Source organism: Orbicella faveolata, unplaced genomic scaffold, assembly GCF_042242905.1.
Source record: "Orbicella faveolata isolate gen_17 unplaced genomic scaffold, um_ofav_v1 contig_46, whole genome shotgun sequence".
Taxonomy (NCBI): domain Eukaryota; kingdom Metazoa; phylum Cnidaria; class Anthozoa; order Scleractinia; family Merulinidae; genus Orbicella; species Orbicella faveolata.
The window spans coordinates 19,296,215-19,321,825 of record NW_028301576.1 but is presented as its reverse complement, the minus strand read 5'-3'; the positions used below and the strand labels follow the sequence as shown (position 1 = coordinate 19,321,825).

The 25,611-nt window shown below is 39.9% G+C and overlaps 1 protein-coding gene and 1 pseudogene across 2 annotated transcripts; both read left to right on the top strand.

The window, feature by feature from the left end:
- The first annotated feature begins 45 nt into the window (after window positions 1-45).
- Window positions 46-2,556, top strand: LOC149098769 (uncharacterized; annotated as a pseudogene).
- A 3,667-nt stretch (window positions 2,557-6,223) lies between these two features.
- Window positions 6,224-24,483, top strand: LOC110041250 (uncharacterized). Of its 2 annotated transcripts, none has more exons than XM_020746534.2 (9): window positions 6,224-6,304; window positions 16,930-16,986; window positions 17,920-18,123; window positions 18,658-18,730; window positions 19,546-19,605; window positions 19,941-19,982; window positions 20,347-20,533; window positions 21,338-21,511; window positions 22,586-24,483. In XM_020746534.2, the coding sequence occupies exons 2-8, from the start codon at window positions 16,942-16,944 to the stop codon at window positions 21,483-21,485; spliced, it is 759 nt and encodes a 252-aa protein (XP_020602193.2). In that variant the 5' UTR covers window positions 6,224-6,304; window positions 16,930-16,941; the 3' UTR covers window positions 21,486-21,511; window positions 22,586-24,483. The 2 variants fall into 2 exon arrangements, with proteins under 2 accessions (XP_020602193.2, XP_020602192.2); XM_020746533.2 differs by lacking the exon at window positions 6,224-6,304 and adding an exon at window positions 9,983-10,214.
- Window positions 24,484-25,611: the final 1,128 nt, after the last annotated feature.

Here is a 25,611-nt window from a genome sequence, read left to right as displayed (position 1 = left end):
AAATAAAACGCTTTTCGTTCAACCACTAGGGAAGAAAACAGTTGGCGTCGTCATGTCAACCCTTCATCAGGCAATAATTCGCCGTAATCCCCGACAAGTACGTCTTCTAACAAATGTGGGCTGCAACGTTAACAGACCTGATTCACACATGCGTACTCCAATGCATCTCGTCTGCGATCTTAGCAATGAACACTTGAGGGTGTCCCTGGGGCGTCTTTTGCTCCGTTACGGAGCTGGAATCCATCAAAAAGACGAGTTCGGGATTTCAGTGTTCTGTCACGCTTGCATTAAACAGCATACCAAGTTAGTCGCGATAATGATAAAAGAGAGAGAAATATTGTGGCTTGATAAAGATAACGAGGGAAATACAGCATTACATCACGCGGCTGCCTCTGGAAATTACCTGATAACACGGATGGTTATTGCACAGATGAAGAAATATCGCTTAGATATCGATCAGAGAAATAACGCCCGTGAAACGCCCCTGATATTAGCGGAAAGATTTGGACATTTCGAGTGCGCCGTGTTACTCCGAGACAGTGGTAAAGCTAGCACTGCTGCACGAGACGATCACGAGTTTAAAATGCCGAGGAATGGAGACACACGTGGACAGTGCGTGCTACGAGGAAGCTATCACCTTACTTTAGGCTGGTAACTGCATAGGTCACAAGGTCATATATATGTGGGTTATTGACCAAGTGTGAGGTCAAGATGGCTGGATATTGGCCAAGTTCTTTTTTTGCGTGTTTATGGACCGAGACGGAGTCGAGGTCCATGAACTCGCACAAAAAGAACGAGGCCAATATCCAGCCATCTTGACCGAACAAGCTTGGTCAGTGAAGGATATATTATATGGCTTTCGGGCAAATTTTTCTCGCGGGACACGGCGGGTAGTCCCGAGCGGGCAAGATAGCTCCATCTTGCCCGCTTGGGTAGCCAATTACAGCGCAGAATTTGATTCATCTTGCCCGCTCACGGAGCTGACCATATAATAAGCCATGTTAACGTAATTTCAGCGAAAAGCAAGGCCTTTTAAGACCAATTGACTCATACTGGGCTCTCGTATTGCCATCCCCCCTTCCCTTGGATGGGAAGCCAGTCCATCGCAGCTTACTTCCCAGGATTTTGTCAGCTTACCCCAACAATTCACCAGTACCCATTTAATACACCTGGGTGGAGAGAGGCACTGTTAGAGTAAAGTGTCTTGCCCAAGACCACAACACAATGTCCCCGGCCAGGGCTCGAACCCAGACTGCTCGATCCGAAGTCTAGGGCGCTCACCGTGGGGCCATTGCGCGAGCCTCCCACTAACCTCAGCGAATTGCGCGTCCTTTATTCTTCACGATTCTAGTTTCAGAATTGCAAAATAAACATTTCGAATAGAATAAGACTTTTTATTTCCCTAGTTATTCCCTGTGTTTTCAATCATTAATATCAGTTTCTGGGTTTGTCCGCCACTGTTACTTGCGCCGGGACGAACGTATTCCAGGCTCCTGGCTAATCGGAATTTTTTTTAAGTGCAAAGTTCCCGGAAGTGGCTAAACAGCTTACACTGACTGTTCACATAAAAGGACCTGTTTCACGCCAGGACAAAACAGCACACGACAAGAACAAACCAAATAAGTCGCCTGTTAACACTGGTAAGTTCAGTCAAGCTTTTTCACACCAGCTTTTTCAGTAAATCAGGAAGCCGCCTAACAAAAGTAACGATCTGGTTCTATAGAGAAAGGAATTATAATAGCATATCTCTTTTAGGAGGGTTACTCTCTCTCTCTCGAGCCGTAATACACCGGTGAATAACTGTAATATTTAACAACAAGATATACTTTGAACGGTTCGCAGGAGATTCAGCGACAAAACATGCTTTGCCGAGACTGTTGAATTTACAAAGGGAACAGCAGCTGGACACGTTCCGCGCTTCTGCCAAACCTCCGCCTGAAATCTACCACCCTTCCGACGAACTTCGTGGCGGTTCGGAAGACGAAATGAGCCGTTTGAAAACCGATCAATTACCATTGAAAAGAAAGGCTTTTTCGTTTGCTGGATTCCCTGTCCTGGCACAGCAACGATTTTCCAGCTTGAGGAAACAAACTCAAACTGCTCAGAACTCCCTGGTTACCAAGGAGAACTATGAATCAGTGAACACAAGCAAAAGGCAGTTTCGACGCATGGACACATCTTATTTAACAAGTGTTTCGGAGGACAACAGTGATACAGGTCGAGAAAAGAAACACAGTTCTTTGAAGATGTTGTCTGAAGAACACAATGACTGATTAGTTAAAAACAATTACGCAACAATTTGCTCAGGCAGCAGGCGCGATATAAAGTGATGCGATACGCTCGTCTTCTCGTCCATCGTGTCTTCTCGTCTAGCGCGTCCCCTCGTCTCGCGTGTCTTCTCGTCTCGCGCACCACTACATACAACTCGCTCCCTATTATTACTCAAGTGCGTGCCACGCATGTTACGCAGTAACGCCTGCGAAGTGGTAAGAACTACAATCTTGGTCAGAATAAAATACGAAATGAAACCACCCCTCCCCCCGAATCAATAATGAACTCGTGATAAACCCAAAACGCGCCATTTTTTCCATCATTGAAATGGGGGGGGGGGGGAGGGGTGGTCTTCATTTTTCCTTTAAATTGTGCAAGATTGTAGCCGTCAAGGGCCATTTATACCGGAGAAAACAAGTCGCGTCCTGTACCGTTACGTTCTTACGTCCCTGTCCTGCATGAGACGCAAAGATCTAGTATCCAATGTTCACGTCTCGAATCATAGGGTACTTACCATTTACATGGGAAAACCGGAAATTCCAGTTGGAAAATCAAATGGTTCGCGCCATTCCGTTTGGGAAGCTTCAGAAAATATGGGCTGTGATTTGGGTTGATGCTATTTTTCTGCTCTTTTAAGTCTCTCTAGCTGATGTGGATATACTTTATAGCGATTCCCTCTCCCGCAATGTTCAATTTAATTGTTTAATGTTTATGCCTGAAATTTCCACCCGGATGGTTTTTGTAAACGGTAAGCACCCGTAATCTCTTGTCACGTCTTATTTTTGATAAAGCCTCGTTTAGATACAATGTTACAATCAGCAACCACTAGCAACAGTTTGCAACAATTTGCTCAGAGTTGTGTTCATTTGCAGTTGTCCAGTTCAGTTTTCATTGTCCGTTGTCCGGAGAAAAGTTTAGCATCACAAAAAGCCGTTACTAAAAATAAAAAGATATGAGCGCTTGTTTTGCTACTCATCCTTTTTTCCCACAGGAGGTTGCAATAACCAGAGCTGATCTTCAGTTGGCTTTGCGAGGTGGGCAGTGACACAGACAGTGTTGATTCAGCCTTTGCTGGCTCTAACTTTGCTGAATTCAATTAAATTAAGCAGACAAAGTTTACAACCTCAGTTACTTTTATTCTGTTTGAAATCAATTAAAGAAGCTGATGAATTCACAATCCGAACTGAACAAAATCAATCGCTCACATCAAGAGTAAATCGCTCATATAAAAAGCAAGTCCCTTACTAAGCAGATGAGAACTAGACTGTGTGTTTAGTTACTTTAGTGATTGTAACTGGGTTGCCTGTGCAATCCCAGCCCTGAGGCATTGTGGGGTGTGCAATAGAAGGAAGATGGCGGCTTGAAAACGTGTGTGTGTTTTCTTGTGTGGAATCCGCCTGCATCGAGGACCTGTCTGGTGTTCAGACATTACAGTTACGTGAATAAACTCCATCGGTTGCTTTTACTTAATACAAACAGGAGGAGTCCATGGAGTAAGGTAGCATTAAGCGACTTAATAAATACGAATATATTTTACTTAACCCAAGGGATAGTAGTCCATCACATGTGAAAAGCGCAAGCTCGATATAGCCGCTTTGAAGGATTTAATTACTCTTTCTTTTATCCTTCTGTGAATAAGTTGAAAAAGAAAAAAGTAAAGTAAAGAAAAAAACCGTCAGTTATTTGGCATCAAAATACCGGACACGAAATAGTAAACATGTCCGGCCTCCGACCTCAAACACCCTGTGTGAACTTTTTGTTTTTGATATGTTAGCGATTATCGTGGATGTTGGCGATTACTTTGACGTGAGTGATTTGTTTTTTATGTGAGTGATTTGTATTTAACGTGAGCGGTTGGTTTTGATGAAACAGGTTACGTAAACTCGCCCTGGTTTTTAGCACTGCTTTATCGGAACTTTCCAGCGAACGAAACAAGACCTTGAACAGAATAGAACCACGTGACCTCACGTGCGAGAGCAACAGTAGCCAATCAGAAAGTGGCGATTACATCGGTCTACAACAGCTGCCGGCACGGTTATGGCTTTCGCCAAGGTTCTTTGTTGTTTTTGTTTACTTTCGTAGCCTTGATCATTCATGACACAACTTTTGCTCACTTCTGCATCAGGAACTAACAATAGAAACGTTTTGGTTACGTAATTCATGCATGAGCGCAGAACAAAAGATTATGCACGGTTGTGGACCTTCCAACACAAGTCGTAGCATCTTTGTTTCTCCTTTGATGTTTGCCGGGCTTCATAACCGATTCCCCTCTATGCTTAGAACAAGTTTTATCTGGGAACTTTTATACCACAGGCATCCCAAGCTCCTCGAGAGCCTTGAACATTGCGTAACAGCATAAATATAAGGGAAATATGGGAACGTAACGATCGTATATTTCTGATTCGAAACATGGAAAAGAAATAAAAAGAAATAAAAACTACTTACCTCGTCTCATCTGTGGTGGGTTAATTGTATTTCCGAGGCGTTTCAGGGTCGTTTCAAAGTGATTCCAGTGGTCGAGTTTTAGTTTACTTCGGGGGTGGGGTTGGGGGGAGGGGATAACTCCTCAAAGTTTTTGGTGAGGGTGCGGCCCGAACCTTGGAACCTGTACCCTATTTCAGACCAAAATCTGTGATTTTCCATATTCGATTCCAGACCTCAAAATTAGTTCACGACTCTACTAACCAGAAATGGCTTCCATTTGCGTAAACATTTGGGAAGGGCTACAGATTTGCAACAGACCGCAAGGCTAATACTACGTGAAAAACGTTTCGAGACACCAACATGACAAGAACCGATAAAGTAGGATCACAACAGTGGACAGCAGTCTATTGTTTGTCTTCACACGTTTCTTTGGCTGATCAGATCTCTTGTAGATCCTACGTTGGCAGCGTTTATCGTATGCGGTCCCTTGCAGTTTCTGGTTTCTCATTTACAGATTTGCCGATGTTGATGCAGAGAAAAAAATAGTTCCTTGTAAACAAAATACCCAATGTCAAGCCAATGTGAAAAAACACACCCTATTTCAGACCAAGATGGTCAAAATCTATACCTTATTTCAAATCAAAATCGCTCAAAAACCATACCCTTTGAGGCTCACATACCTACATACCCCGTATAAGGGGTGGGTGGGGAGGGGCGGGGGGGAGAGTTCATTGTTTTCCTCTCCATGGAGCAGTTATCAAGTTGAGACGATCGATCAGAGGTTTTGGGGAGAAATTAAGGCTGTTATCCTCCAGTTGATCTAGCTTGAATTTCTTTTTCGTATTTCGAACTGTAACACACGATCGTCACATTCCGATACAAACTCTTATAGTTACGCTGTTATGCAATGTCAAGCACTCAAGGAGCTTGGGCTACCTGTGGTTAAACCCACTGTCCGGCTGTGACTCAAAGCAAACAAAGCGAACTTTGTTGCCTTGACCCCTCACCAAGTTTCTCGATAGAAACATTTATTGCGAGTCTCGGGGAACCGAAACTATCAAAACAATCATTTTATAACTGTTAATTTTCAGTTCAGAATATGGCAAACAGGCCTGTGAAATATATGTATCGACAGCAATCTACACGATAATAATTTGACGCCACGGGGAAAACAATTTATATTGCATTTTTTGCATTGTTGTAAAGAAACAAAAATAAACAAATGCTATTCAAGGGAAATGCATCCAAAATTAAATCAACGTTATCGCTTTTCATCTTCGTCGTTTTCCTTACAGAGGGGTGGGGTGCGTAGGGCAACGCACATAGTTTTGCACAGTTATGTTTTATTTCCTGAGTCCTATACCTTGAGGGGTGGCACGAGACTGCCAAACACACATGCACTGCAGTTCACGTGCATCCACTCTCACAAACGCGTGCCTTCACGTGCGGGCTTTTCCTCAGCGCCTTTTCGTTATGTAACATTCCTTAAACTGACGTTACATAAGTACTTATAGAGGGGGCTTCTTAAACTGGCTAATCTCGATTCATCGAAATTGCCAAGTAATTGTGTGCAGACAGTAGCTGTTGTCGAAGGCGGTTCAATATTCAAGTGAGTAAACACTGTGGAAAATTTTCTCTCTTCTATCCGCTGTAGTACATACAATGCTAGGGGCATAAAATGAATTATTTATGGTAAGGGAGCGTTCCCCTCTTCCAGACTCGATCAGTCTAGACCACGTACAGTCAGACCACGTGTTTATAACCCGCTCGTCTTTATCCGTGTGTAGTCAGACCGCATTTATTAAAAGTATTCCGTCGCGTACACGTTCTTTCGATTTTTCTATAGTCACAAACCTATTAATTTTAAGCCTTAAAACCTGCTATTACTTTAGAATGCAAATGAACAAGACGATTAATTAGTTTGCAAGACATTGATAGGCCTGGAAATTACGACTGTACAGTAATTTTCCACTTAATTACCTACCTGCTTCGAAGGTCATCCGGCAGTGCATGCAAGGGGCACAAAATTACAGATTTATACAATTAACTATACCCTTTACCATGTTTTCTTGCCTTCAGTTAACCTACTGCTCTAAGTCGTTACAAACAAAACAGGGCGAAATCTTCTCATTCGTTTCCGAACGTATCGCAAACCTATCCGAATATGGAACGTATAACACGATTAATATTTTGATTCCATCTGCACACAGAAACTCTGTTCAGTCCTGTCTTTTGCAAACGGTTTGGTAACTAAACTGATTGTAGAAGCTAAATCACAAGATTTTTAATCGGATTTGTTTCAGTCAATCACTGATCAATCTTTACATGAACTACTTGAATCACTACCGGACGGAGGAAGGACCAGTATGACATTGGTCACGTCTGTACAGAAAGAAGATGAGAATATTTTAACGATGTACTCGGCAGATCCTGCAGCATATCTTCGGACAAATAAAACTTCAGTAGCACGACTTGCTTCTGTATATTTATGTTTCGTAAATGTGTCATGTTTGAAATGAAGCCGGAGACTGGTCTTAAGATAAAGCGCAATCAAATGCATGGGCCACACCTACAATACTCGTCTAATAAATGAATGATCTTGGCATAAGTTAAAACAAAAACCTTGGACCAATTTGGGCTGAAAACGAAAAATGCTTCTGAAGCTTCCAATGACTGAAGCAACTGTGGAAAAACAGTACAAAGACAGCTATTCGTGGTCGGAGAATAAAGGAGCTTGTACGGTCACGACACTTTGGAAAGGTCCAGTGACGTACAAAGCTGATGTTGAAAACTGTTTCAAACTGCAGGCTAAAAGACTTGAAACAGCGTCCAAATAACTCAAAACAATCGCAAAACTCAACGTTAACGACTGGAAAAGTTTTAGTTTTAATTTCTAAATCACTCGATAACCAGGATTTAGCATTGTTATTTATACTATGAGAACACCGAGGAGTAGGTCGTCATATGTTTGCTGATCAGCTTCTTGTTTGGTTTTCGTTCCTGGGGCCCGTTTCTCGAAAGTCCCGGAAACTTTTCGGGCCCGGAAAGCCGTAGCAAAATCTCTACCCCTACTATTACAGAGCTGTTTCGTTCACATATTCTTAATATGAACAGAGGTTCCCTTCATACAAGAAGTTTCAGGCGTATACACTTCTCCGTTTTTAGATACAGATGAACTAAAAATGGCTTTACAGGCCCGGAAAGTTTCCGGGGCTTTCGAGAAACGGGCCCCTGCCCCGACGCGGTTTTTCTCGGGTTTTCTAACCTGCTAAATTTCATCAAGATCTGGACGGTGGGCCGTACACTTTATGACTGGTTCTTGAGAAATTTTGGCTTGTTCAGTTTTTTATACATTGGAGAGAAAGGAAGCCCACTAGGATATCGGCTTCCGCAATCATTGCCGGATAGCTAGAGGCTAAAAACAATACCAACGGAAGATCAGACTTCAAAACCTATTGTAGCTCTTAACATTTCAACCTTCCCATCAATGGCTGCCTGCAGCTTTTCTCTTCATCAGCACCAAAGTCGTAAAAACTCAGAACATAAATCAAATTTATTTTTCGAATTGACACTCCGAAACGACAACTGCGAAGCCATAGCGGAAACAAGAAAAAAAAAAAAACACTCACCACCAAAACGAAACTGCCGTCCGTTAACAGGCTTGCCCAGAGTCCAGAGGCTTGGCTGAACGCTTTGCTGGCTTTTCGGACTACTGGAATGGTCGGCCGAAGTCTCTTCAATTCGAAGGCAGCTTGCACTCCGGTTAGCCTAAGCTTGAATATTATACATTCAGACTATTCATATTTAGCCCTCAATAATAATAACGGGTCTTGGTTGTTTCAGTGTTCGTCTCGTTTCACTTGGTTCGGCGGTTTCAGTAGCCCTGTTTCAATAGTTTTATAACCGGGTAAACGAAAGCCTCTCGGTAACAGTAAGTATAAGCAAAGCTTTAATTTATCGAGGGTTAACGCATAATAGTGGACATTCACCAAAAAAACTTGGGGCTCTCATTTATAGAATGGTTGATCAAATGGTTACACTCGTAACATTAGAAAATAATTTCACTTGCGTTTTGTCAAAATTCTAATAATTTCTTTCGTCTTTGATAAAAGACGCTTACAATCGTGGGTTTAGGAAACGTTGCCATAGCAATTTTGTAATTTCGTATGTGAAATTATCAACTAACGCTGAAATTTCGGGCCATTAAGGAATAATGTGTCACCCATGATATTAATCATATAACTCATTTATTTGTTTGTTAATGCTTTTAATTCATGCTTCTTCTTCTTAAAACGTAGCTAAATAGGGCGATCGTTGCTGGCTTTGCTTCTTAAATTGCCACTATGATGAATTTCTCGATATCCATTTTTTTACATTTTCGCACACAATAGGTCTTGCCTAGATATCTTGACAAATTTCAATCTATTACGAGCATTAGAACTCGCGGCTTTTGGACCTTTATTTCCGATAATTTACGGCCAAGTCTTGGTTGAGAATTTAAGAAAATGATCCATTTTCTCAAAAATACCGCACGGGTTGAAATTACAATAACAATTAATGTGGAAAACTGCACGAATATATGATCCAAAGTTTTTGTTATTCTTTATGCGAATTGCTGTACTACTTGTTATTATAATTTCAACCCGTGTGGTATTTTTGAGAAAATGACGATTTTCTCCAATTCTCAACCAAGGCTTGGAACAAGGAAAATTAGTGGCGGCCGTAAATTCTCGGAAATAAAGGTTCAAAAACATGAGTTCTAATGTTCGTAATAGATTGAAATTTGCCAAGATTTCTAGGAAAGACCTGTTGTGTACGAATACGTAAAATATTCGGTATCGAGAATTTGAGGAATTTGATCATAATTGAAGTCGTGCTAATTCCGAATTGACTCCAAACAGTTGAAACGTGAAACTTAAAATAATAGGTGAAATCCTTAGCTTTTTAGGTTAACACTGAAGGATATATTAGCTTTGAGAAACTGTAAAATTTCTGTGTGACAAAAGTGCTAATTGAGCCCACACATCGTTTGTAAAATTTTGAGTTTACACGCTTGAGTAAACACGCTTCGCACGAAAACGTTTTTCATACATGACCATTCATCGTCTTCAAATTCTTTGGCACTGTTTCGTGGTATGCCCTTTCAATATTCAGAACTGATATTAATTTTTGTAGCTTCATAAAAACTGAATCTCTTCGGTTTTTTTTGCTTATTATTACGAGGCAGATACCGACAAAGGTCACGGATCAAATGCGCAAGACTGTTTACAGCCAATCACAGCTTGTTATTTTCTTAGCGACGTCATTCGCCTCGGGACGAGATATCCGTGTTGTTCGGTCGCGTGCACAATTTGGCTGTTTTTTTTCTCCGTGGCGCCGCGATTTACGTTGAAATTTGCGTCTGGTTCCCTCATTCACAAGCAAAGAGTTCTGTACGTTGTGGATTTGTTGTCTTCAGATCAGCCATGATCAATAAGTTGTCATACGCTGGGCGATAACAGTCCTCGAAGACAATTCACGTGAGTTGAAATACTTTACTTGCATAAGTTTTCGCATACAGTGTTTGGCTGGTCAGATATTCACGTAACCTCCGTCTTTGCCGCTTTTGATCATTTTTTGCAAATTAATTTTTGCTTTTAAGCTGTGCTCTACTTCGAAAGCAGAAATGGGGGAAATAAATTGGTCATTATGCTTAACTAAGTTTAAGAAGAAGGAATCTTTTCTTGTGCATGTGCATCTGCAAGTAAGCTTACAGCTTTAAGTTATTTTCGGGAAGGGCTGTAGCTGTCAACTTTGATCCTGAAAGGAGTACGTTTTGGAATGACGGTATTAAACATTACATCGCCACTCTAAATGCACAAGAAACAGGAGGCAACAACTCGTTTTGACGGCTGTACGTAAGCACGTGAGTTTTGTCACGGAAAGAAAGCAATGAAATGTCAGTGCTGCTGAATGCTGTAATCCGAGAGGCCAATATAAACCAGTTTGTTACTGTTACCGACGATCAGGAGTTCTGTATGGGAACAACCCTGCTCTGCATTGACTCCTTACATCCTCCTTCCCTTCGGCAGCATTTTGTACCATGTAGGTTAACTAACTAGTGTAAGATTTAAGTTATTTTCGAGAAGGGTTGTAGCTGCCGACTTTGATCCTGGTATTTACTTAGTACATCAAAGGAGTACGTTTTGGAATGACTGTATTAAACATTACATCGCCACTCTTAATGCATAAGAAACAGGAGGCAACAACTTGTTTTGACGGCTACCAAGCAGGTGGCTGGCCTGCGAGAGCAACCAATTTTTTCGGCTCTTGGCTCTTGTTACGGGTCGAGAAACAAGAGCCGAAAAAAAAAAAAAACCGGGCTCTTGTTTTACGGGTCGAGAAACAAGAGCCGAAAAAAAAAAACCGGGCTACTTCCAAGAATTGTACTGTTAAATTTTTCTTAAGGCTGGTTTTCACTAGAACATAAGCATAAGCACAAGCATAAGCATAAGCACAAGTGAAAACAGGCGCGACATAAACATAAGCATGAGCAGAAACATAAGAAGAACAAACCCACTTATTTGTCTTGAGCAGTTTTCACCAGTAACACGCTCGACATAAACATAAGCATAAGCACAAGAAAAACGGAACTGTTCGTTTTTCTTGTGCTTATGCTTATGCTTATGTTGAGCGCGTTACTAGTGAAAACTGCACAAGACAAGTAAGTGGGTTCGTTCTTCTTATGTTTCTGCTCATGCTTATGTTTATGTCACGGCTGTTTTCACTTGTGCTTATGCTTATGCTTGTGCTTGTGCTTATGCTCTAGTGAAAACCAGCCTTTAAAGTAAGCTTAATTCAGAATCAGTTAGTCACTCAATATAATAGATCCTTCGATTCTGCTTTCCATGGTAATTATCAATAATATTTGCTCTCGTTGTTATGATGTTTGGTTCAGTGCATATTAATTTTGTTTATCTGTAATAGTCAAAATATTGAAGTCTGACCTGAACTTGATGCAAAAAAAAACATGACCTAACTGGTTAAGCCTTGCATGATTTGTTATCGGCCACGGCAGAAACTGCTTGTTTGAATGTTCATCCCTACTCAGTTTTATTCCTTGATCATGTTTTGACAACACCAATTGTTCGTCATCGTTTGCTGTTTGTCGTGGTTCTACTTCTGGTGAAGAGTTTTGTGTGACTGGCTCGATTTATACTGAAGGGTCATCCATCTGGAACGAACTTAGACAAAGAAATTAAAGGGTAGTTCGTGTGATTATATTTGTCTGTGTATAAATAGGGGCAAACAGATGTATCTGTCCAGATGAATTATCCAGGATAATTCGTCTGTAAAGATAAACTAAGTAAAGTTCTGCGTATAAGTAGGAGCAAACAGACAGATCCTCCGTTCAGACGAACTATCCATCGTAGTTTGTCTTGACAGATGAGTTATCGTTGGATGAATGATCCGTCTGTTTGCCGTGTTTGCATACAGATGAACTACTGCCCTTTGTCCAAGTTCATTCCAGACGGATAATCCATCTTCAGTATTTTATACGAGACACGAGATGAATCATCGTGATGGCCGATGAGCCATATATTTATTACAATTTAATTACACCTATTTCAGTGCTTGAAATTGGAAAAATATCCAAGTTGTCCGTATTCCAAATGCAGGACAACCTAACCCCCGGCTCTTGTTGCCCAGATGACTGCATGGTTGCCCTTAAAATATTGTATAATTGGCTGCTTACTTAGAGGTAGTCAAAAGGGTTTCTTTTATTTGACGTAAATGACGCGAAGTGGCATGAAATGGCTTCCTTGAAACATCATTCCAGCAGTATGATCATCCGATGTTCACACTTTCACATAAACAACTTAGCGCTTAGCAAGAGAACTTCATTGGAACAGAAAGTGCAACAGTTGCATATTCATGGAAGAGATATACAGTAACAACAGCAAAAAGCCTGTGGTTTCAATGAAAAGCTTACAGGGTACATCAAGTCGACCGGCCGTCAAACATTCAGCGGGGAATGGCAAACAAACTAAAGTCCACTGGTTTCGAAAGATATGATATTTGAGTACTCTAAATGATAGCCCAGTTCACAATCCTATATTGAGCACTGGTGATTTTTGTCGTAGCTGGCTATAGCTACTCTTCGAAAGCCCCAAATTTTCTTACTTGTAAATGTAGATTTGACAACTTGCGAAGTACTTTCCCACTATGCCTCAGAAAAGAGATGATTATCTACACGGCATAGTATTTTTGGGGAGTCCTTGGTTTGAAAACATGGTGGTTTTTGGCGTCCATCAGCGAACGAAACACCAATCTTTTATATACCTTAATTTTTTTATTCAGTTGGCCTTAACATCACAGTAACAGCAAATACTTTGGAGCCGCTTTATCTGTGGCCTATGCTCCAAGACGGAGTAATAAAAGGCATCATCATCAACAGCAAATACTTCAATATCTCGTGGGTTGTCTGGTGTTATTTTCCTCAGACAACCAGGCCTTTAATTTTACAGAAAAATGGTTGTCTGGACCATTTTTTAGTTGTCTCGGATGACCGGAGGACTGCTAATTTCGAGCACTGAAGAAAAGAAGAAAAACTTTTTGGGGCTGCTCCAATGACAAATTGAACACAAAGGAACAAAAATTAAACATCTATGTATAAACTGCAATAAGAAAAGATTTGAGGTGCTTGTGCACCATGGAGTTCCGATGATGATTGATCACAACGTTTCATCTTCTGCCTTTCATCTACGTGGAAGGGTAATTTTCTTGCTCCATCTTTTGCAGTTAAAATTTGGCAGAAGTTGTGATTTAGTCTTTTCAGTCGGAGGAACAGCAGGCATTTTCACTGCAAACTTACGTATGAGAGACGTTTATTTTGAACTCCATGAATGAATGTACGTCTTACCATCGGAATAAACATTGCTTGGATCACAGTAAATGTTGTTGATATATACTGGCAGTTCTGATTGGCCCAAGCAAAGAAAGGGATTTCTTGCGGTGCACCAAATGAATAGGCAATTCTGTGAGATTGAAAACTAGTGCTATCCGGGCATACCTGGACATCAAGAACATTCATACGTGGCGAAAAGCTTTCCTAAACGCAGATCATCTTGAAATGATGTTTAAATGCAGCATTTCTCCAGATAAAGCGTTAACTAATGGTTCATTTTGTTAAAATTGTTTATTTGGGAATTATGTGATTTTTCATGAATTGTGCAATCAGATGCGATTTCAGGTCAATTGTGCGAAATCACTTCGTTGTGTAATATTAGAAAGCCTGACAACCTACATTATAAATATATGAAAAAAGAGTAAAAATCGAGGTACTGATTGAGCCATTTTCTACATGTATCTTTGAACATCTTTGTTTCTTGAATTGTAAGGCAACAAAAATTTGTTATAAATTGGTTACTCTGCTAAATGCCTCATTGGCTCACATATTTGAAGTTGTCAGTGGTAGTATATTTAATTTTATGGTTGTATACTCTAAAGTTATGTAAATTTTAAGAACAATCCATCCTTCGGAGTCCCTCTTCGGTCTAGATAATTACAAGACTATAATCGTAGTCTACAATCATTTTTGATACATTGTGACTCTGTATTGATGGTATTTTTGTATTCTTGGTAAATCATGTGTGAAGGGGAGTTGAGCTGAACAAAAAGGTGACATGAAAAACAATTTTTCTGCTACTAGAAAAAAGGAGGGTAGTTCAGAAGTGCAATTGACCTCCTACAGTACATGCAGACACCTTAAGAACTTGACAAAGGTTTCTGCTAAGCATTGAAGGAAATACCCAATCCGATTGCCAGGGGCAAGTTAATTTTATTTGTGTACTTCCATGGACTTCCAGATTGTCATTGAAGGTGATTGATCACAGATGCATCTTCAGCCTATCAGCCATGCGGAAGGGGTATTTTCTTGCTGTATCTTTTGCATTTAAACAGCAGGCGTTTTCACTACAAACTTATCTATGAGGGACATTTATTTCGAATTCCACAAAAGAAGCTACATTTTGCTGTCAAAATAAACATCGCTTGGATCGATCAATATGTTGTCCATATATATTGACAATTCTGATTGGCCCAAGCAAAGAAAGGGATTGTTTGTGTTACACCAATAGGCAATTCTTTGAGATTGAAAAATAGCACCAGTCCCCAGATGTCTTCGGAGTCCCTCTTCGGTCTAGATAATTACAAGACTATAACCATAGTCTACAATCATTTTTGATACATTGTGACTCTGTATTAATGGTATTTTTGTATTCTTGGTAAATCGTGTGAAGGGGAGTTAGGTTGAACAAAAAGGTGACATGAAAAATGTCGTAGCAATGAACCAATGAACCAGGCAAGAGATGTTTTTTCGAAGAACTAGAAGAATATGCAAATACACACAAGCATGTGAATAACTTATACGAATGCATCACACCTTCGATCATGTGACCGGAACTGCAAACGGTGTGAAACCAGAACTGAATATTACATCCCCTTTTTTCCAAAAATGAGAGAAAAAACAAACCTACTCTGAGCCTTAAGTTAACATTCACAACAATAACTGAGGAATGGAGTAAACCGGTTGCTCAGCAACAAGAATAACAGAAAAAATGATAACCGTTCAGCACAGTTCTACAGGGTTAAACCCTTGACACAGTGTTCCTCTTAATGCAACTAAATAAATTTAACTTAAATGTCCATCCTGGAAGGTGCCTTGACCACCCTTCCACTGCGTGTCACATACTGACTTCCTGTATTTGGGGCTGAGGTGACTGACTGAGCTACTCCTGGGGTTGGACTGGCAGATTGAGCAGCTCCTGGGTTTGGACTGATTGGTTGAGTGGCTGGTGGTACTGGACCTGCACTGTTCCTAGGGTTAGACTGGCCCGGTATGTTAATAGGAAAATTAATTCCAGGAGAGGAACTGCGTACTTGATTGCTCTTAAGGTCAAACTTGACCTGCTTGGGGTAAGCTTGAGGGACCTGCCATATTAAATAAATAAATAAAACACTTTAATAGCTGGGATCGATTGCAGTGCAGCTCTTTTCCACTTGGCGTGGAGACTACATAAGACCGAGGGAGTCCTCCAGCTTTATCCAGCACTACAGCTGGCTTCCATTCCAGTGTCTTTGGATTTTGAATGGTCACTTGCTGTCCTGGAACCAGGCTGGCTAAAGCAGTGGTGTGCTGGTCATGGTAATATAGTATTGCTTGAACTTAGCTAATTCATCCCGCAGGTCGGTGGTGTCCCAATTCATCTCCGGGGTTTTGAATCCCGCAGCGGTGGCCATGATGAGAAGTTTCGGTTCGGTTTAATTTCATTTGCTTAGGTTCACTTTAATTTACTTTTACTCCTGACACCATGTCGTAGCAATGAACCAATAAACCAGGCAAGAGATATGTTTTAGAACATCATGTTATGCAGACTCGAAGAACTAGAAGAATATGCAAATACACACAAGCATGCGAATAACTTATACGGACGCATCACACCTTCGATCATGTGACCGGAACGTGAACAGTGTGAAACTGGAACTGAATATTACAAAAAACAATTTTTCTGCTACTAGAAAAAAGGAGCGTAGTTCAGAGGTGCAATTGGACTCCTAAAGTACATGGAGACACCCTAAGAACTTGAAAAAGGTTTCTGCTAAGCATTGAAGGAAATACCCAATCCGATTGCCAGTGGCAAGTAAATTTTATTTGTTCTTGGGCAAGTGAAAATCGAAGTTCGTTGGTCCAGTGGGCTAATTGAAAACATCAGCTTTGACAAGTGATACATGTAATTTCAAGACAGAAAAGAAGACTGCAAGATGAGCAAAGCATTGAGTTGAAAGCATGGATTAATTGCAAATCCAAGCATGTTTTGTTTGTGTTCATCTTCTGATTGCCATATAGGCTGCCATATTGGCAAGTAACATTGAAATGTAGGCTGGCAAGCTAGGGAAACTTGAAATTTACTGGCCCACTGGGCTAGTGGATTTCAAAATTTCTTCCTGTTCAGAGTGTTAAGGACTTTGCCTGATGTGCTCACTACAATTACATTTTCCTGTGTTATTGTGCTGTTTGTATTTACATATACATGTTTGCACATGGTGAAGTGTCACTTGCAGGTGGTGTCTGTCTACAGGAAGTGTCTTTCAGGTGTAGATTTGACTGTAATTTTTGTATAGTGAATAAATAAAGCATAACTCACTTCATATTAATACAATTTGTAAATCTTTTTTGTACCATTATTCCATCAGTTTCTTGGAGCCATGCGGAAAGGAACCCAATTAGTAAAGAGGAAACACAGTCCACAGGTAAGCTGCCTTTTTGATATTTAAAGCTTTAAAGCAAATCTTTAAAAGCAGTTAATGGTCAGGAGCGTGACACTCTTAGAAGCCTTTGCTGGGTTATTACTGTTTATTATAATGCTGCGGCAGTGAGTGAGCCTGAAGCGAATGAACAATTAAGGCAGCAAATCTAATAGGCAAAAAATTAATAAATACAAGCAAGGCACTTTTCTTGTAAAATGCAAGGAATTGTGGTTGTCGCTTTCATCATTGATGACTGGTTTAGAGTGAGTTTTTCCAAGCTGTGTAAATTGCCACAGCAGCAAAATTTTGATTTTTAACCAGGCGCCTGTTTTATAGTTTTATTAAAATAGTTCCCCCTCAGTGACTGATCAAGTGTCATTTATGGTCTGTTGAAGTTGTTATTAATTAACAAAGACAATCACAGATTTTCGTAGGAACAGCTTCAAAAATGATCTAAGGTACCTATGGTACTGGTATATAATTGTTTTTATCTACGCAACTTTACTCTACATTTTGGAAGTCACAGCGGCAGTCCTGCGCAATTCTGTCTTTGAACAACCCTGCTCTTCATGAACACTTGTTATACAACCATAGCCATGAGGTTATCATAATAGTAAGTGTTGTTTTACATCCTCCTTCCCCTTGGCAGCATTGTCTACAATTTAGGTAAACTAGAATGCACAATCATAGTTAAATGTAACACAACAGATCCTAACGTCTCTCTTGTCTTGAAAGAACAATGGACACTTACTATTAATAGCCTTTCATGATTACATGGTGCAACCCTGTCTAGTTCAGTGCGGGAGACTGCAAGATTTGGTCTGAATTTGGGAGACTCTCTGTTAATCTGGAGAGTTGCCATGGATGCTGTCTGTAGGTTATTCCATCCACTGTGTTGTTTGTTGTCTTTTGTATCCTTGTCGTGTTTGTGAGCAGAAGGATGCTAATGACAGCAGCAGTGGTAATGAAGAGGACGAATCAAAGAGTTCCTGTTCTTGGCTCAATAAAAAAGATACCCAACCAGGAAAAAAGCTGAAAGAGAGGACCAGCCCCCCTACTTCAGAAAATGATGAAAAGATTATTGTAGATGAAAGTTCTGAGAGCGACTGCAACTCAGTAAAAAATAAACAGGATACAAAGGTATGTGAACATTGCAGATTGCACCCTAAATAAGGCGAGGATGTTGTGACAGTGACATTGGGGCTAAGGCGTTCCTTGCTCGGGTTTGCACGAAATAGAATTTAAAAAAGAAGAAAAAACACGAGCAGGTCCCCCCCCGCCTGTAGAAAAAGTGTTCCGTCACAAAGTTATGGTAAAACATAGACCTCAAATCTACATGAATGTACATCAGCACATGATGTACATGAATGCTTGCTGTCAAGCATTTGTTTGGTGAAGAATCAAAGGCCAGGCATTTAAATCAAAAGATCTACAACTGTTGGAAGAGGCATAATGATGACTTATTCAACAAAAAAGTGATGCTTGCACTTAGATCAGTACCAATGATAGACGTCCTGTACTACAAGTCAACTATTTTTTGGTAATAACCCTGCAAAAGTGGTAAAAATCAAAATACAAGTACATGTAGGTGCCATTTCAGAGTATTTATAATAAAAGCATTGTTGATTGTTAGAGTGCAGTTGTAACTTTGTTTGATCATTCTGTGATCCACAGCTGGACGTCAAATCTTCTTGCTCAAAGGAACAGGAGGAGCAAGATGACAACATTTCAAAAACAGAAAAGACAGGTATGCCTTACGATATCAGAGTGATCTTTCTTGTGCTTCAATCAAGCTTTCTGATAGGGTGCAATAAAAACAAAACAAAACAGAGTAAACATATTTTTAATATATTCTGTTTAATATTGTGATGACCAATGGGCCAAATAATAATTGAAAGGCCGTGGGCAAGAACGTCCCCTAGATTTTTCGGCCATTTTTGAAAGTGCTCAAAAATAGCTGAATTTTGGCATGTGGGCTTCGTTTTACCAGAGAAATATTGCTCTGTAGTTTTTTTTGCTGGGTTGCTCTTCATTTTCGAGAAATAATGTATGTATAAAAAGCACTTTTCCCAGTGGCATCTTTTTGTTGAACGCGAAACAAAAGAACCCTTTTGTTTTGCTGGACAAAGAAATCAACGAAGTGTCGCATTAGCTGCTTGTTTTTCGAGCTGATACAATGGAAGTGTTGTATTCATAAAATAAAGCCTTGGTTGCTTCATTAGCACAAGCGAATAAGGCACTGTGCTGGCCGAGAGTGTGTATCATTTGTCGTGAGTCGAGTTCGACACGACGTCAGGCCTTTTTTTCCTGTTAATTTCTCCTTTTCTCTTTGAAACCAAAACATTAAAATATGCGGGCATACTATCGATGCTGCTTAAGTGCTGAAATAAACCATTCAAGTTCACATCAGCTGGCCAGTTTTGACACATTCTGGAGTCTTCATTTTGTTTCCAATCCCAGCGGCCAAGTTGAACTCATTTTTCTGTTCTTTAACTAGAGTTCTGTACTTTAATTTTATTATAAACTTTCCTAATGTATACTTCATGTTTCTTAATTGTTTAGATACACAACTTGTGACCTCAATTGAGAATAAGATGAACATCTCAAATACTTCCAAGAAAGGTGAAGTTAATTCTTATAGTAACAATAAAGTGTTTTCATGCATGTGCATGTATGTGGCAGAGAGGATTGGGGAATTTATTTCCATTTGCAACTGACTATTTTGAAACATTTCAGTGATTCATGCTCAAGTGTACTAAGTCATCGAGTTGTGATGCATGTGTGAAGTTTGGAAAGCACTCAAAATAAGCTTGTAAGAGTTTCTCTTGGCTGCACCTAATTAAGGAACTTTTATGCTTCTTTCATGCTCTCCAGACTTTCCCTGTGCTTGAAGCTTGAACCAATTGTTAAATGATGCTGTCTACAGTATTGACATTGTTTGTGTTCTCTGCTTGCAGGCAAACCCCAAAAGAGCATGTACCTGTTTGACTTCTTAGGAGGTCAGTATTCTGTACAGCTAGAAGACATTTTATATTAAGTGTTATATGCATGTACATGGTGTTTATTGGCACCTTTACCACTACTCAGGGCTTAGCAGGGTTTCTTCGTAATCACCAGTGCCTGACAAAATATTGTAAGTTGTCTAGTAGCTGTGCTGTGTACTCTAATTTTGACTCTGCCCCCTGTCTGCTCTATCTACAGAGAAAAAATTGAACATTTGCTACCCCAAATTTGTTTCGAATTGCACCCCACAGCACCTTGTTCCTTCATTTACTTCACTCAGGATACACTGACATAGATTTTAGTTGACAAATGTAGTTCATAGGGAAGTTACATTCCATCCTTCAATGATGTGTTTTGCAGATGAAGTCAGTAATGATGAATCACAAGCCCTCCAAGCACTCAATTCATTTTGGGTCACCAAAGTCGCCAAGAACAAAGATATTTTGCAGCGACCACCACCGAAAAGCCAAGAGGAACAGGACTTCTACAACAAGTACTGCGACAAACAGGGCAAGCTTTCCATCACAGCTGCCACTCATCTTATGAGGTATGCGCAATACTAAGACTAATGTTATTGTGCCGTCTTTTGAGACAATTCTATGCTATATGTATGGTTCATAGCAGGCTTTCATGATCATACTTTCTCCCTTTTGCTTTTCAGTCATTCCTTCATGTACTGGTATTTTCACTTAGTGTTTTCTTTTGATTGTATTTGTGGCTGTGCACAAAAATTGCAATTGGCATGCCAATCCTAATCTTCTTTTTTCAGTTGTATTTTTTAATTAACTGTTTTTTCCCCTTACGAGAGCTTAGACCATAATGGATCAACATTTTGCCTCAATAGCACATGATAACTAAAGAAACTTACCCGATGTTTTAAATGTTTAATTGATGTGAAAGTCCATTTTCAGAAAAATGCTGTACTCATCTCTAATGTAATACCCAGGAATGCGATAATGTTCCAATACCTTATTATCCAATATCTGCTCTATTATCTGTCAAGTGGTCACTTACGAGAGGTTAAAAATAAAAGAAAATTTCAAACCTTAGTTTTAAAAGTGGTTGTGGTTGCTTACGAGAGGTGGTCCCTCACAAGAGGTTCCAAATATAATGATTTTAATTTTGACTTCGAAACTTTTTGTATAATTTGCGAAACTGTTCACTGAAGGGACGTGGTCCCTCACAAACGATTTTATGTGAAACCAAACAAAAGGAGATGTGAAAAGAGTTCAAGGGTAGGTTAATGCTTTTCACTTTGAGCTTTTGGGTTGGGTAAATTTCAACACTGCCCTAAATTGTTTCTAAAATATGTTTTTCATATTATGTTTGGTTTAATTTTTTTCCTCCCCAGCCTTCCTCATGTGATCACTGTGTGCTTGAAGACCACTGCTCAGATTGAGGTGGTTGTATCTAATCGAGAGAAAGCTCTGGCAGAGTCTGAAGAGCTTCGTCAAAACTGCTTTGAAGTAGTCGAGGCTATGGCGATGCACTTGATGTAAGACCTCACAAAAAAGTGGGACAAAAGGTGAACCTTGCTCATTTTTCATTCTCTTAATATACTGTTCCAAGGTACACACATGGGAAAACACTATGAAAACGGAGTGAACCCTGTTAATATGACCACTTTTAATATATCATGCCATAGAAAATACTGCCAATCACAGGCCTAGGAAAGCCGTTGTATATTAATTTTGACGATATTACATCCAACCTTCCCATCATGCGCCGCATGTATGTCGCTTTGATTATGTTGGCCACTGTATTTTCTATGGCATGGTATAAAATAGTTCATGCAATTCTCTCTCATGGAATATCACTTCTATTTTCTTGGTTTTCACACATGCCTAAAAGTTCACGTGTATACTGAGAAAATACAAGTGACTTGTGGGATATCCCATGGTGTACCACTCAAAAGCTTTGCGTAACTACAGTAGTATAAAATTTTCCCCGAAAAAGGCTAAGTCCGTTTCTAATTAAGATCCTACACCTCCATAACGTGTCTAGCCACCACTTCAACTTCAACTTGAACTTCACTTTATTTTGTACTTACAGTTTTGGAATTAAAATAATAGCATAAAAGAGGAAAAAAGATACATATATAGCAATTAAAGGTGACAATGGTCTAAAGTTTGTGCATGGAGGCTAATAGAACCGCAAGGTTATCGAGTTAGCCTCGATCTGGTTTGAGTGAACATAAAAAAAAACACATGGGGGTAGCAGGACTGATTACTGAAGGAGAGAGTGAGAAGAGTTGTGGAAACTTACGTTTGATTTTGCTGAGATAGAACATAGTTTTCAACACTTTTGGAGAAAGCAAATTGATTTAGAGCTTGGCATCCCAAACCTTAATGTTCCATATAAAGTTGCCACAGTGCATTTGGGTCCAAATGCCCCCAACACAAATCACCCCTGATAAAATGCCCCTGGGATTTTTACTTGGGTTACACCCACATGGATACTTGCAAGTTTAGGTCATATCCCGTTCAAGCCTGATTTTTTGGTTTATTTCTTTAAGGCAACTTTTTTTTGCACCTGCAGAAGTTTCATAACTGTATTGATTGTCTAGTATAAATTTCTTTCTTTCAATTTTGTTTTTCAGTCAAAGGAGAAGATGACAAAATTGTACTTCTAAGTATAGTACAATAGTATTAATAGTAAAGTAGTTTAGACTATAGCTGCTATTTAGCTTGTATTGGAGCTGAGCAAGCATTATTTTTTTAGAGATGCACGGTCGGAAATAATAGAACACGTATGTCCAGGATGTTGTGTTGCCAGCGCAAGCACATCATTCCCCTTGTCAGATGTATATATTTTCGCTTTTCAGATGACATTTCTTTGTTTTGTAAGAAAATAATGTACTTTTGAGGACTAGAAAAACTGCTGAACTCACTTGCCTTCCTGTTGTGCGTCCTTTAGCAGTTTTTCTTGACCTCAAGCGTGCATTTTTTTTCAGAGAACATGGAACGCCATCTACTATTTGGTAAATATTAGAATTTTAGTGTAGTATGGTTGTATAATGGTTATGAGAGTGTCTAAGTGGATAGACTGTAGGTGAGTTCTGCTCGCCTTGTGAGCACATGGTTTCCACTAGGGGTAACAAATTTCCTTTGTAATTAGTGCTCACATTGTTTTCATTCCGTTTTAAAGGAGTTGTGTCGTGACATTTTAAGTTTCTTTGCACAATCCGGTCACATGGTACAGAATTATTTATGCTGGGATGCAAGTTACACAGTGGGACTTCCAAAACAGAGTAACTTGTACCAGCCCAGCCCGACTATCCTTTGTTTTGAAAGTCCCACTGTGTAACTTGAGTCCCAGCATAGTTAACTCCGTACCATGTGACCGGATCGTGCAAAGGGCCTGTTTCTTCAAGGACTCTCATGGCAGTTTTTTTAAGGTACCAAGGGAGTGTTGATAAACTGAAAAAAAAAGACGGAGTAATTTTTTTATTTTTTTATTTTTTTATTTACGTTTTTTTTTGTAGTGAAGATATCAGTGACGTCAGTACTGTTATTAATGCTCCAACCAGAGAGCTAGTGCCTGGTGAAACAAAAGGTTCTTTTGTTTAACTTGTTGGACATTTAAAAGACGAAAACAACGTTTGTAAACAAATATATTCCCTATGTATTTGCCCTGAGAAAGAGCTAACGTACGATACGACATTCGTTATTGTGTCCTCTTTATTCAAGTTGATGACTAGAGTGGATCTAGGGTGTTAAGGGGGGGGGGGGGTGGGGTTCCGTTTTGCTCGAATCAACCAAATTGAGAAAAGAAACATTATAACATGCTGACTTGGACTCAGAATGCCGGAAATTCCATTTCCGAGGACCTCAGTTTTTAACATTTTCTGGGACAGGATCACCCTGGAACCCCCCCCCCCCCCCCCTACAGGGGACTGCCTCCCTATCTTGAGGCCCTTTCTCTAAAATTCTGTATCCACCCCAGTATAATAGTTGTCAGCCGACCAAGTGACTACGACTTGGGAAGATCAAGACTGATTACTAATTCCAAAAACTGAATTTTAAAAGGGAAGCTTTTAGTTTAACAAGTAATTAGACAAAGTGTCTTAGTGTTACTAGTAGTAATTATTAATATTTGTAGGTAGATATATGTATTTAAATAATAATTAAATGAATTCACGCGCTCTGATTGGTCAATCAACTATGGCCTATCGTGCCAGTAAACTCATGGAAATTTCGCGTGTCTTCTGAATTATTATATAAAAGCAATAGCCCACAAGTTTTTATGGTTTAGAGGCATGATAAACCACTTGGGATGTTGGAAGAGTTCTTCTCGTGTTCTTCCAACATTCCGCGTGGTTTATCAGCCTATAAGCCATAAAAACTTGTGATCTATTGCTTAAATATCTACACATACATTTATAGATGAAGTTATAGATGATATATATAGTTACAAATCACCTTTCTTTCTTTGTGTTGTATAGTTGACGGGGCAATAGTGTTTTAATAAAGGTCACCTGCCTACCTAGTCACTAGACTAGAGCTTAGCATCATTTTCTGCGGGGACGAGTACGAAAACCGATTTTACGATAAACCATCTTGTTCCCAGGGTCTCATCTTCGGGAAGATGAGAGGTCCTGGGAACAAGGTTGATGACAAACTTGAAAAAAAAGTTCAATAACATCCATGTGTATGTGCAATTGAAAGGTGACCGTGTGAATACACTTCAACGGCCTTGGAAATGAGGCAAATGTATCTATAAGCTGTCTGGGAATTTCACCAAACGACTGAAGTCGTGGGCAAGTCCCCATTTGGATGGTTGTCACTGCCAATGTCCTGTTATGTGGGTGGCGGTCACGCAATGTCCTGAATGAGAGGCAGGAGGCGCCTCGCATGACTCGTTCCCAGGGTCTCTCATCTTGCCGACCTTGGCGGGAAGATGAGAGGACCTCTTGGAACATGAAGCTTGTCAGACCACTTGATCCCGTAAACATAAATAATTGTAATAAATGAGAACGGAAAAAATCGTAAAAGATATGTCAGTTAGCCTTTCTACCCTCTATTTTGTCTTGAGTTAGAGATAGCACGCTTAGCAAAATATTAATCCGACGCGTGGGATATGAATGAATTAAAAAAAATTAACCTTACGTCTGTGGACAGAAATATTTTGTTTGGCATTAAAAGAGAAAGCCGTTTCGAGCGTAATCTATGGCAAAGAAGTGATGTAAGATTACAAGCTTAAAACAGCCGTGAGAGTATTCAGTAAAAAGCCATCCACCAAGTAAGCGTGTTTATTGTTTTATTGTTAGACTAAAAGGAATACAATGTATACAAAACGTTTTATGTGTTCTGTGGAGTTTTACTTGCGGTGCTTTCCGCGCACAAGTGGAGCCCCATACCCACGAAAATTTGGTAATTCATTGAGCTAAAAAAATTTGGTAGTCACTTGACCGTCCGTACATCCGTCCGTCCGTACAAGCATTCAAGGTTTTGCTCTAGTTCATGACACACAAAACAACCTTTTGTGGCCTTAAAATTGATTGGAGGAAACACCTAACGCTTGAGAGGCACCGAAGAGGAAAATCATGGAGTAGAGAGTCAAAAACCTTGCTAGTGAAAAATACCTTTTCTCTTTACTTCGACGACGATCATGGGAAAAGCACCC